Raw genomic sequence first — 14,262 nt, 5'->3', positions numbered from 1 at the left:
ATATAATTGATGTTCTCTGAGCTTTCCAAGTACCAAACGCAAATGCTCCTTATGCTCCTCTTCATTCTTCGAGTAAACCAGGATATCATCAATGAACACCATGACGAACTTATCCAAAAACTCCATAAACACTTTGTTCATCATGTTCATAAAATAGACAGGTGCGTTAGTTAGACCAAATGACATAATGGTATACTCGTACAACCCATACCTGGTGGTAAAAGCTGTCTTAGGAATATCCTGTTCTCGAATCTTCAACTGGTGGTATCCTGATCGCAGATCGATCTTGGAAAATACCTTAGCTCCTTCCAATCGATCAAACAGATCATTGATCATTGGTAGTGGGTACTTGTTCTTGATCATTACTTTATTCAATCCTCGATAATCAACAACCATCCTTAACGATCCATCCTTCTTCTCCACCAGAAGTACTAGAGATCCCCAAGGCGAAGAACTTGGGCGAATATATCCTTTATCCAGTAACTCCTTAATCTGCTTCTTAATTTCCACCAAATCCTTTACTGGCATCCTATATGGTCTCTTTGATATTGGCCCTGTGCCTGGCAATAGCTCAATCAAAAATTCAATATCTCTATCCGGTGGCATACCGGGCAACTCCTCTGGAAAAACATCAGGGAAATCCCTTACCACTAGTACTTCCTCCTGCACAACTCCTGTTAGGCAATTTACTTGAGTCCTCTTTGGCACATGTCGGGATACATACTTGATCCTTCTCCCTTCTGGTGTGGTAAGAAAAATTGACTTGCTAGCACACTCAATATTCCCTTCATACTTTGATAACCAATCCATGCCTAATATCACATCCAATCCTTGAGATTCCAATACTATTAGGTCTGAGGGAAAAACATAGTTACCAATCCTTAATGGTAACCGATCACACCATAGACTAGCCACATACTCTGCTCCGGGCGAGGTTACTAACATGGGTGACCTAAGGGCTTGGGTTGGTAGGTTATACTTATCCACAAATCCCCTTGAGATGTATGAATGCGATGCTCCAGTATCAAAAAGAACGAGTGCAGTAAATGGCTGAACCAAAAACTTACCTATTACTGCATCGGGCTGAGCTTCAACCTCCTCCACGCTAATGTGGTTCACCTGTCCCCTGTTGAAAGGGTTCGGCTTCTTCCCAGAACTTCCATTGCCATTTTGGCCTTCAGGACATTCATAGCATAATGTCCTGTCTTCGAACACTTAAAGCAAGTGACTTGGCTCAAGTCCTTCTTGGCTGGGGTTGAGGGGTTGGTGCGGTTCTGGCCGTTGCTTCCTCCGTTGCCATTACCATTCTTGGTACCATTGTGATTGTGAGAGCTACCTCCTCCATGAGTATGATGAAAATGTCCTCCCGGTCTAGGGGTAAAACGTGGCTTCTGCTGAGCTCCTGAATTGTACTTTCCTTGTCCATACTTCCTCTTGCGATTCTCAATCTACTGCTGCTTCCCTTCAATCATAAGAGCACGATCTACCAACTCCTGGTAGTTGTTGAAGGTGGCTACCATCAACTGCATGCTCAACTCATCATTCAGTCCTTTCAGAAACTTCTCCTACTTAGCTGCATCCGTAGCAACGTCATCTAGGGCATAACGTGCTAGCTTACTAAATTCCTCCACATACTTGCCAACTGTCCGTCCTCCTTGGTGCAAGTTGCGAAACTCACACTTCTTTATGGCCATAGCTCCTGCTGAAACATGGGCAGTACGAAAAGCCTGCTGAAACTGGTCCCATGTGACAGTGTCAACTGGGAAAGTGGCTGTGAAATTCTCCCACCATGATGCTGCGGGTCCTTCTAGCTGATGTGCGGCAAACTTCACATTTTCTGCATCTGTGCATCCTGCTGTGGTCAACTCCCTAGCTGTCTTGCGGAGCCAATCATCTGCTACTATCGGCTCGGTGCTACTAGAAAACACTGGCGGATTCAGCCTAAGAAAATGGGTAAGTGGTCAACAGGTGGTGGTGGTGGGTGGTGGTGGGCTGTTGTTGTTCCCCTGATTCTGATTCTGGACTAGTAACTGCATCAATGTGTTCTGCTGCTGGATCAACTGGGTGAGCTCCGGTGGAAAGGCAAATCCGGGGTCACGTCTCGGAGGCATCTGAGGGTTTAGAAAAGATGAGATATAAGAATAGAGGGGGTCTAAAGAGAAAACACTACCCATATGCACATGAGGCAAAAGCAAACAATTCACTTCATTCAATCAAACAAAGGCATACAATCGATCTAACTATCGCAAAAGTGCTCGGACTACTATATTTACATGGTGGACTACTACTACTAATAAGGTGGTCTACTAGAAATATTCTACGGTTGTTGACTCCATAATATCTGCTCCAGCTTCATCAACATAGTCATCATCGCTACTATCTGCTTCCGAGTCGGTGCCGTCGATGATGATGTAGTCTTCCGGGCTAATTTCTTGGGGTTCTTCGTCTTCATCTACTGGCGTAGGGCCTCCCATAAATATTCCAATCTTCTTGATCAGGTCGTCATTCTTCTTCACCAATACTTCAATTTCCTCTTCATAATCTTCACGTGTAGCCTTGAGTTCTTCCTCCAGTTCCTTGATTATAGTCTTAGCCTTCTTCAGGTATATCATGTCGGCACACATCTGGTTCTCCAGTCGTCGAATGTGCTGGTTTAGCTCTTGGATAAAAGCTGCGATTGATCTATCCTTCCTGGTGCTGATCATCTCCCAGTGTTCATCTCGGCGCCCACAAATCTGGTAGATAGTATCCTTGAGATTGCGGTAGACTTCTCCAATGCGTCCCATGGTGATGTGAGCTGCCATGCTCTTTCCTAGACTCCAAGTTGGTGCATCAAAAGTAAACTCTATGGGCTCAGTGACTGGCATGAACGTCCTTCCTGGAACTTGAATTTGAATCATCCAGTGCTCTTCTTCAGGTAAAGTGGCGTTGTAGGTTCCGGTGAAGCTTGGTACTCCTATGTTCAGGTATCTAGTGACTTCCTTCAAGTGACGTCCAAAGGGTGTATCTTCATCCGGTTGCGTGAACTTGTTCCTTGCATCCGCCATCCTAAAGAGTAGAAAAGATGAGAGGTCAGAAGAGAAGAGAGTGAATAGTGATCTAGGTCTTTAGCTTAGTGGTCGTGTCCTACATTCAGTGTGTGCTCTGATACCATCTTTGTAGCGACCAGACCTCAAACAATCTGATCTCTGTGCTCCGGTGTCATCCCTGGATCAGTAATGCTGACACCACACAGTACTCGGAGGATTTATAGCAGAGTAGCAATCACACACTTATTACATCGAGTGTCTCAAAAGAGAACTTATTACAATAAGTATGCTTAAGGCCATCTAATAACGATAACAGCGGAAGGCTTGGAAGATAAGTGAGTCCATCAACTCCAACGGCATCACTGAGTATAGGACCACGACCTAAAAACTCCTTAATAGTCATCTGAAAAGTCTGCAACATTAACGTTGCAGCTCGAAAACGGATCAGCACATGGAATATGCTGGCAAGGTAACACATAGAGAGTAATGAAATGAAACAGCTATACTATATGCATATTTGGCTGGTGGAAAGCTCTATGGTTACAGTTTTGCGTAAAGCCAATTTTTCCCTACTTCAAAGGAATAAATTTAATTACTACCATGGTGGTTATTAAACATTGAGAATGGTTGACAGCATCCTCAATCCCAATTAAGCATCATCATTAAACATAACCCAACAAAATTAATTTAGAGTAGCATGATGAGATTCACATGATAATCCAAGTACTAGATACTCAAGATGTCCATAACCGGGGACACAGCTAATCATGATTAGTTTATTACACTCTGCAGAGGTTTGCGCACTTCTCCCCACAAGACTCGATCGCCTCCGTTTGGTTTCTCGCACTACAGGGTGTTTGAGAAGACGGATGACCGAGACATAGTCTTTCAGAAGCGCTAGCACCTTACGATGGGTAGACCGTACCACCTACAACCCCTACATCTGCTAGTCTACCACTGTAAGAGTTCGCACGACTTAGTCAACTATGCTAGAGCCATAATAGCTTATGGCTGCACACGGAAGTTTCTAGTATGAATAGTCTCATGACCCCTTTGAGCCTGGGTGGCGGTCCACAAGAAAACAGGCAAGTCCTGGAATACCCAGGTGCCTCAATCCACCCAGATGTGTGTTTAAGTTGACACCTTAGATAAACCATTAATTAACAATCTCACATCTGTCATGGATTTCACTCACCCAATCCACGTCTACTAGCATAGCATGGCATAATAAGCAAACGTAGAAGTAACTCCCAAAGGTTTGATAATAAATAGGTAATAGGTACTACCTCATCTACTTCCCATCCCACAATTTAATTAGATCCTAATCATGCAATGTGTGAGGATTGATCAAATGCAATAAAACTGGGTAGTAGGAAAAGGTATGATCAAAGTGTTACTTGCCTTGCTGATGATCCGCAAAACCTAACGATTCGAAGTAACAAGCGGCACACTCCGGGTATTCTATCGCAGACAATCAAACAAGCATACAATAAGTACTCATCTAATGCACAGGTAAAACTCAAATAAGAGATCTACCTAGAAGGTTCAACTTAAGAACTCCGGTTGGCAAAAAGAATCAAATCGAACGAAGCAACGAAAGACAAACTACGAAAGAAAACAACTTTGTTCTAGTAATCTGGATCTAGGGAAAATTTTACAGTAACAAAAACTTTTTTAAGTTGGTTAAACGGATAGAGGGTTTCGAGACGAAACTCTAGGCGCTTGAATCGTCTGATTCCGATAAACGAACGAAAAGTTAAACTAAAACAAAAATCGGATCAGGAATCACGATCAGAAAAATCGCGGATTTAATCCGAGAAAAAAGAAAAATGACGAACGCCGAATTTTTTTTCTCTTATTTTTTGGCACGGAAATTGAGGCATGACGAACCTCGGGCGGCGGGATCGTCGGCGGCGGCGGCGGCTCCGGCGGCACGCACGGATCAAGGCGGGGCTGATGGGCTGGGGCGGCTCGGGGCGGCGCTATTTAAAGGCTGCCCCCGGGCGGTGTCCCGCTTGGGTACGGCCCGAAGTCGGTTAGTTTTTTTTATCATTCCGCTCGGAAGAAAAATAAAAAGAAATACTAAATGGACTCCAAAAATTCCGAAATAAATTTTCACGGGCTTCTAACATCAAGCCACACAAGGTGAACATTTATTTGGGCCCTAAATGCAATTTTGAAAAACGCACATTTTTCGTAAATTCAAATAAAACACCGAAAAACTCTGAAATAAAATCTTATTTGATTTTATTATTAAATCCTCAATATTTCTTTATTTTGGGAAAGTCATTTTATTCCCTCTCTCATATTTTTGTAATAGAAATAATTGATGATAAAATAAATAAAATCAAATGATCCTATTCTCAAAATTTGAGAGAACTCAAATATGAAAATAACGAAATCTCCAACTCTCTCCGTGGGTCATTGAGTTGCGTAGAATTTCTAGGATCAACCAAAAAGCAAAATAAAATATGATATGCATGATGATCTAATGTATTCCAAATTGAAATTTTGGGACGTTACATTTGGCCTACTAGATTGATCTTTCTTGCAATGGGAGAAGTGCTCGGCTTTGGGTTCAATCTTGCGGTGTCCTTTCCCAGTGACAGTAGGGGCAGCAAGGCACGTATTGTATTGTTGCCATCGAGGATAAAAAGAAGGTGTTTATATCATATTGGTTGAGTTTATCCCTCTACATCATGTCATCTTTCTTAATGCGTTACTCTGTTCTTATGAACTTAATACTCTAGATGCATGCTGGATAGCGGTCGATGTGTGGAGTAATAGTAGTAGATGCAGAATCGTTTCGACCTACTTGACACGGACGTGATGCCTATATTCATGATCATTGCCTTAGATATCTTCATAACTATGCACTTTTCTATTAATTGCTTGGCAGTAATTTGTTCACCCACCGTAATACGTGGTATCTTGAGAGAAGCCACTAGTGAAACCTATGGCTCCCGGGTCTCTTTCTTATTATATTGCATCTCTTTTATTTACATCGCATCTCGGTAACTATTTTGCAATCTTTGCTTTCGAATCTATACAACAAAAATACCAAAAATATTTACTTTATTATCTTTATTAGATCTCACTTTTGCGAGTGACCGTGAAGGGATTGACAACCCCTTTATCATTTTGGTTGCAAGGTTCTTGATTGTTTGTGCAGGTACTAGGTGACTTGTGTGTTGTCCCCTACTGTATTGATACCTTGGTTCTCAAAACTGAGGGAAATACTTACGCTACTTTGCTGCATCACCCTTTCCTCTTCAAGGGAAAACCAATGCATGCTCAAGAGATAGCATGATATAAATTGTAATTGAGTTGTGGAATGAACTTCGTAGTAAATAACATAAAGTAAATAAAGAACAATGACTAGAGTGACTGGCAAAAAAACAGATGAGTGGGGTGTTCTCAGGGAGTCTGGAATCCCCAATGGTATGTTTCTAGTGCACATATGCTTAGGCATAGTATGGGATGGATACTTGAGCCACTATTGATGATTATGCTAGGCAGAGGCGGGTACAGTACACATTCTACTCTAGGTAGACTTCGTGCCACACATGCCACTATCATAGTCTCCCTCAGAGGGTTGCAGCTCTAAGGGATCTCGTGATTCCCTGGTCAATTGTAAAAATTAGGAGCGGTAGGCTTTTACCGTCACCTCGAATTACCTCCATATCCTAGCCCTTTACTACGATAGTGATATACTTCATGGCCATAAGGCATGAATGCTGAGTGATACGTCTCCAACGTATCTATAATTTTTTATTGTGGTATTATATTACCCATATTGGATGTTTTATATGCATTAATATGCTATTTTATATCATTTTTGGGACTAACCTATATTAACCTAGTGCCCAGTGTCAGTTGTTGTTTTTTTCCTTGTTTTTGACTCTTACAGAAAATCAATACCAAACGGAGCCCAAACGGAACGAAGCTTTTTGACAATTTTTCTTGGACAATAAGACACCCACTAAGCTTCGGGAAGAGGCCAGAAGACCCACACGGGGGCCACAAGCCCTAGGGGCGCGCCCTGGGGGCGGCCAGGGGGCTTGTGCCCCCCTCGTGGCTCTCCTAACCCTAACTCTAGCTCTATAACTACCCAAATATCTCCCCTACATCAGAGGGAACACCAAAAACACTTTTCCGTCGCCACAAGCTTCTGTTCGTGTGAGATCCCATCTTGGGGTCTTTTCCGCACTCCACCGGAGGGGCATTCGGTCACGGAGGGCCTCTACACCAACCTTGTTTCCCTTCCGATGATGTGTGAGTAGTTTACCACACACCTACGGGTCGATAGCTAGTAGCTAGATGGCTTCTTCTCTCTCTCTCTCTCTTTGATCTTCAATACAATATTCTCCTTGATGTTCTTAGAGATCTATCCGATGTAATCTTCTTTTGCGGTGCGTTTGTTGAGATCCGATGAATTGTGGATTTATGATTAGATTATCTATGAATATTATTTAAGTCTTTACTAAACTCTTTTATGCATGATTAAGATAGTTTTGTATTTCTCTCCGATCTATCGATTTGGTTTGGCCAACTAGATTGGTTTTTCTTGCCATGGGAGAGGTGCTTTGTGATGGGTTCAACCTTGCGGTGTCCTCACCCGGTGACAATAGGGGTAGCGAGGCACATATTTATATTGTTGCCATTAAGGATAAAAAGATGGAGTTTTTACCATATTGATTGGATCTATCCCTCTACATCATGTCATCTTGCTGAAGGCGTTACTTTGTTCTTGTTAACATAATACACTAGATGCATGCTGAATAGCGGTCGATGTATGGACTAATAGTAGTAGATGCAGGCAGGAGTCGGTCTACTTTTCATGAATGTCATGCCTATATTCATGATCATTTCCTTAGATATCGTCATAACTATGCGCTTTTCTATCAATTCTTCAACAATAATTTGTTTACCCACTGTATGCTTTCTTCAAGAGAGAAGCCTCTAGTGAACCCTATGGACCCCGGGTCTATTTTCCATCATATTATTTTCAGATCTATAAAACTAAAAACCCAAAAATATCTTTCCACAATTTATTTATATTTACTTTATTTTACCTTTTACTTATCTTTTATATCTATTTATATTAGATCTCACTCTTGCAAGTGACCGTGAAGGGATTGACAACTCCTTTTTCGCGTTGTGTGCAAGTGTTTGTTAGTTTGTGCAGGTGCATCTATTGGGGACTTGCTTGTACCCCTACTGGATTGATACCTTGGTTCTTAACAGAGGGAAATACTTATCTCTATTTTGATGCATCACCCTTTCCTTTTTAAGGGAAAAAATGCAAGCTCAAGAAGTAGCACTGAGTGGGGCCCTTCACAATATTCAAAAAGTTATTAAACTAAGCATTCAACAAAGAATCTCATATCTATAATAATGTTTTAGATCCTACACATACCAAGGTTCATCCATATCCTCGAGAACTAGGGGTCTACTCACACATGGGGACAACACTCATCATGACAAAAGTAATGCCATACATGGATGAATGATTCAAATGAAACACAAGATGGTCCACTAGGGTTCTTGATGTTATAGATGATAAGGACGTGAATGATGATGATGATGACAGTGGCAGTGATGTTGTATCTCCCCTGTGCGTGGTGAGGAAGATCCCCTTCCTCTCCTTGCCAATCCCTCCTCCAATGAACTCTGGAGGCTGGGTTCTTCCTTCTGGACGAGTTTTTGATCTCTTGGGGCGTCTGATCCATGACCCATTTCCACGGGGTGGAAATAGTTGATCTGGCGGCGGCGATGACACACCATACGACCGCCCATACGGGTAGGAGCGGTCGTATGGAACGCCGTCATTTGCACTGGAGGCATGGTGACAACTTCTTCCGTGGCCTTTTTGTTTGATTCTTTTATGGTAGGTGATTATCACTTTAAATACGTGATTCCACTACTATTTCTGAGGATTTCTTCCATTATATGATAAATAATCCAAAAGGCATTACCTGAGGGATTAGCAACAAAAGGATATTCGCGGATGCAGTAAAATTCCACTAAGCATACCATGTAGGCACAAAATACTCAGTAAAATCATCATATAAATTGGACTCAACGGTCTTCATATGCATTCACTTCGTGATGCACACTGGACCGTGGTGAAACATGTTCTTTGTTACATTCATGGTACTATGGATCTTGGCCTCTCGCTCCACGCTTCGACAGCTAGACATCATGGCATACTCTGATGCGGACTGAGCTGGATGCCCCGACACACGGCGTTCCATCTCCGGAGACCGTGTCTACCTTGGACCATCACTTATATCCTGGTCATCCAAGCGGCAGCCCACAGTCTCTCGGTCTGGTGCCGAGGCTGAATATCGTTCCATGGCCAACATCTTTGCTAAGTGATGCTGGCTTCGGCAACTTCTCTACGAGCTCTCTTCTCCTGTTGACAAGGCCACCGTTATGTATTGCAACAACGTCTCTGCCCGTTTACCTCTCCGCCAACTCTGTTCATCATCGCGGCACCAAACATATTGAGTTGAATATCTACTTTGTTTGCGGGCAGGTGGCTCTTGGTCACCTTTGACTTCTTCACGTGCCTACCTCTCAGCAGCTTGCGGATATCATGACGAAGGGGTTGCCAACGTCAGTTTTCGAGGAGTTTCGGTCCAGTCTGCGCGTCAGTGCCGACGCTTCGACTGTGGATGGGTGTTAAGCGACCTATGTATTCGTATATACACATGTACTCTAATCTCCGTCTATCTCATTAGGGTTTAGTCCTGGACGTGATGATCTTCCTGTATGTACATCTCTATATATCGGCACTGGATGCCCGTGAATACATGTGTGTTGCATCCTATTATTTGTCTATATATATATGCTCACATACATAAATACACTCATCTTATGAATGCACGCATTACACGTCCGATCTTTATAAGCACATCTCAGATACTAAGTCGGCACAACATCTTAAGATTGAGAAATGTCTATCCCTTCCTGACAGTCTCATGTGTCCACATTCACAACTTCAATGCCAAGCCAACCCATCGAGATCTACTACAATTTTGTTTCCACTAGTACAATCGCAATGTAAATCTGCTGAGGATGATTCCTGGACCCCCAACCCCATCCCTGCTTGGATCATATATCCATGAAAAAGAAAAAAGAAACAAACAAATACTACTCGGTTTGCCTGGCAACAAGGGAATAGACGGTGGATAGTGACAAAATCAAAGATATACATCATCCAAAACTGGGGAATAAGGGGATAGACGATGGATCCAGATACACGCATACGGCTCAGGGATGGTCGATAGCTTGGACTACTCGGTTTGCTTGGAAGCACAAGAGCGCCCTAGGTACGAACTTACCGGGCAGAGGATGAAGAGGACTGAGGCTGAATCGACTGACCTGGACTGCAGCATGCACGGCGGCGGCAGCGGCAGCAGGGTGTCCGGCGGCTACAACGACTACTGGAACTGGAGCCCCCCGGACACCGGATACTCGAGCTCCCCAGTGGTGTCGGCGGCGGTGTCGGCGAGCAAGAGCAACGTCGTCGTCACGAGGAGGCTACGCGGCCGGACGCTCAACGGCAAGCTCTACGCCCTCCGGAGCGTCGTCCCAAACATCACCAAGGTACGCACGTACGTGCCAACGAGCAACCAACTCAATTCACTTGGCATGCAGGCGGCAGTTCAAACATTAACCATTCTTCCTGGCAGATGGATAAGGTGTCCATCCTCAGGGACGCCGTCGAGTACATCCAGCAGCTGCAGGAGCAGGAGCGCTGGATGCTCGCCGAGATATCCATCCTTGAGTCGGTGGCGGAGGTACATGGCCATGGCCAGCTGCTTACTGCTACACTACAGCCCGTCCTTCCGAACGGCTGCGCCGGACACGCCATGCCGCCGCTGAAGAAAACGAGGACCCATTCATTATCGCCGGCGGTGACCCCCACCCCCGCATCCGCCATGGCAGCCGCATCTCCGCCGGTCGAGGCTGTCGAGGTAAACGCACCCACCAACGTACTTTATCTATTTAATCATCAAGTAATAATTGCGACGATGACAAGCGACCGGCAGACGGGGCCCTGCCCTGATGTTGACGCCATGGTCCTCCGATCTTGAGCGGCATCGTCTGCTCTACCCGCCCGCCGCACGCGGACACCGACCACTTGGCTCGATCTTGTAGTACTTACTTTCGGTTCGTTACATGGACAGGTGAGGGTGACGGGCGCTGGCGATAAGCTGCTGGTGGTGAGCGTCGCGTGCCGCCACCGGAAGGACGCCATGGGCAAGGTGTGCCGCGCGCTCCAGAGCCTCCGGCTCGCCGTCATCTCGGCTAACGTCACGGTTGCGTCCGGGACGGTGACGCACACCGCGCTCCTACAGGTAGTAATTGTGTCCTTCCTCAAAACTTGTGTTATCAAACGTTCTAGAGTTTCATAAGAAAAAAAACTTTCAGGAAGAAGGGGTTTTTAGTTCCAGTAGAATTTCATCAAAATTTCAGTCATTTTGGTAGAATACTAAAATGATTATCTTTTGGTCAAAATATTCCAGCCAATACAACACACACAATTTAATTTTTTTTTAAATACTTGGTTTGATTTTTGTCACATTCAAGTAGATATTCTGGTCCTTAATTTGGCAAAACCGAAATCATTTAAAGTTCGGTGATAATGGCTACGACTGAGATATTTCTGAAACAGTAATTCAAAACCAATCATAATTAGCCATATAAAGTTACTATGTATTCTAGACTTTATATTATTATCTTCCTATGGCCAGTTTTTTTGGGCGGCTTAAAAATTATGTTGCCTTTCCTCAGCTTACAAAATAAGTCATCCCCTAACTTTGTTGAGATTTTTGAATTAGTTATCGTATAACTAGTTTAGGAACCCCAATGGATTAGAGAGGCGGCTTATTAAAAAAGTTGGGGAGGGGATGGCTTACTTTCTAAGCTGTTAAAAGAACTGGCCTTTAATATTATTACTAGTCAACTAATACATCCTAATGTAAAGTCGAGAAATGTAATAGATATAGAGTCTTGAAGAATTTAAATATAATAAAACAATTGTCAAGTCAAAAGAGCATGCATGGCGGTCATTGTGCTGCTGGTTATAGTTGCATTGTTTTGTGATTACATAATTCTTATTTCTCAGAGACAGGAAATACATAAGAGCGAGATGAAGGAATTGATCGAGACTGCAATCGCCCATGTTGATGTCGCAGGAAGTACTCTAGGGAAGTTATGATATGCATGGTTGCATGTTCATCTTAGTTAGTTACACATGATCACATGTACTCCAGGATAACCAGAACACTATAGTGTTCTGGCAAAAATGGAAAGAGAATAAACATTATTTAGCAGCCCCATTGTGTTTGTCTCGTGGTCAGATACTAAGCAATAACCTCCTATAACACGTGATATCCATTGGATCACACAAAATAAATAGCTCGTGCTAGGAGTGTCTCAAAATGCCAATATGATGTACTATATACGTTGTATCTAAACTATTGCACTTTTGGTTAAAAAGAATATGACTATTGGTTCTTCACATTTGCTGGTCTATTCATAGGATACAACTTTCTCACCACCTCTCTGTATTTTTATGTCAGTTTTTATGTAGGTGCCTGGCTATAGATATTGATGGATAGTGCTATAGGCTTGTGAATATATATATATGGATTTAAAACTATCGACATTGGCTATATATGAAGTTACGTTGTACTATTATATTTGGAATGGTTCTCTTCGTAATATTATTAGTCTACTAATGTCTTAATGTAAAGTTGAATATAATAGTTGTAGCATCTCAAACACTTCAAATAAAAATGCGCGGTGACAAGCAAGAAAGGATGAATGGAAAATGGAGGCGCCACAACCAAAGATGGGTGGCAACCTCCGGCGAACACTTTGCACAATGCGGTTTTCCCAAATAATCCAATTTCACTTCTTTTTTCCGCTCCGCGCCTCATGCCGGGCCAAGCTGCGACTTGTTTTCTACCTAGTTCTTGTCGTATTTCCTGGTATCGCCTCCATCTATGGGCCAGATTTTATTTGCCCCCCTCTCCCTATTGCCAACTCAATGACCCATACAATTTTATAGACCGTGATCCATTCACTGAAATGCACAACAATCGTCACATCCATCGATCGGAACCACGCACTTTCTGCCGGTGAAGCCCTCGGCCATGCAGATGTTCGGACAGTTGGTGTCACTGAAGCACGCCCCATGGAACTGGTGGCCCTTCGACTCGCTGTCGGTGTCAAAACCGACGGATCTCGGGTAGGGGGTCTCGAACTGTGCGTCCAAGGCGGATGGTAACAGGAGGCAGGGGACACGATGTTTTACCCAGGTTCGGGCCCTCTTGATGGAGGTAAAACCCTACGTCCTGCTTGATTAATATTGATGATATGGGTAGTACAAGAGTAGATCTACCACGAGATCAGAGAGGCTAAACCTTAGAAGCTAGCCTATGGTATGATTGTTGTTCTGTATGTTGTATATTCTATCGACTAGCCTGGCCCTGGTTTATATAATGCACCAGAGGCCTAGGTTAACAAGAGTCCTAGCCGAATACGCCGGTGAGGAGAAGTCCTTATCTTGATCGCCAAGTCTTTGTGGAATCTTCCTTGTATGCGGCAGCTGTCCGAACTGGCCCATGAGTATATGGCCATGGGGGGCCTCGGCCCAACCTAATAGATCGGGAGACGACGTGGTGAGTACCTCCTAGTCCAGGACACCGTTAGTAGCCCCATGAACCGGTCTTCAAATTAGGGACGCTCCTCGATTCTTCCGAACTGTTCTTCATCTTCGGTCGTCGGTCTTGAAAACTGGTTCAACAAATCTTCTCATCTTCGATATTGAGGATCGCCGAAATGCATTCGACGAGTTTATACGCCGGGTATCCGAGGAGCCCCTTTAAGTTTCCGGCCTTTATCAATGCCTTATTATTTTTATGCCACACCTCGGGTTTGAAGTTGTTCCCGGGAGGCAGTGTCCTCTTGCGTCCGAGCTCTAACGCCGGACTGTATTCGAGGTATCTTTTGCAGCCAAGCACCAATGCCGGACCGCTTCCCAGCTCTAATGCCGGAATGTATCCGAGCTCCAACGCCGGACTATGTATCCGAGCTCCAACGCCGGACTATATCCGAGGTGTCATATCACCTTGGTTCAAAAAAGTTTGAAGGAGTTTAGCCGAGCTTAACGCTAGAAATGCCCTCTACGGAGCCAGCCACTAGCGCCCGAGCT

General features: G+C 43.9%; 1 protein-coding gene across 2 annotated transcripts; it reads left to right on the top strand.

Annotated features, from left to right (window-relative positions):
* Positions 1-10,290: 10,290 nt before the first annotated feature.
* Positions 10,291-12,564, top strand: LOC119270196 (transcription factor bHLH35-like). 2 transcript variants are annotated; one of them, XM_037552171.1, is made up of 4 exons: positions 10,291-10,643; positions 10,730-11,014; positions 11,228-11,398; positions 12,175-12,564. In XM_037552171.1, exons 1-4 carry the CDS (start codon positions 10,314-10,316, stop codon positions 12,259-12,261), a joined length of 873 nt encoding a protein of 290 aa, XP_037408068.1. In that variant the 5' UTR covers positions 10,291-10,313; the 3' UTR covers positions 12,262-12,564. The 2 variants fall into 2 exon arrangements, with proteins under 2 accessions (XP_037408068.1, XP_037408067.1); XM_037552170.1 differs by having other exon boundaries at positions 12,169-12,564.
* The last annotated feature ends 1,698 nt before the right edge of the window (positions 12,565-14,262 follow it).

The sequence above is a fragment of the Triticum dicoccoides genome, chromosome 3A (assembly GCF_002162155.2).
Source record: "Triticum dicoccoides isolate Atlit2015 ecotype Zavitan chromosome 3A, WEW_v2.0, whole genome shotgun sequence".
NCBI classification, from domain to species: domain Eukaryota; kingdom Viridiplantae; phylum Streptophyta; class Magnoliopsida; order Poales; family Poaceae; genus Triticum; species Triticum dicoccoides.
This window is presented reverse-complemented; position numbering and strand designations above follow the sequence as displayed.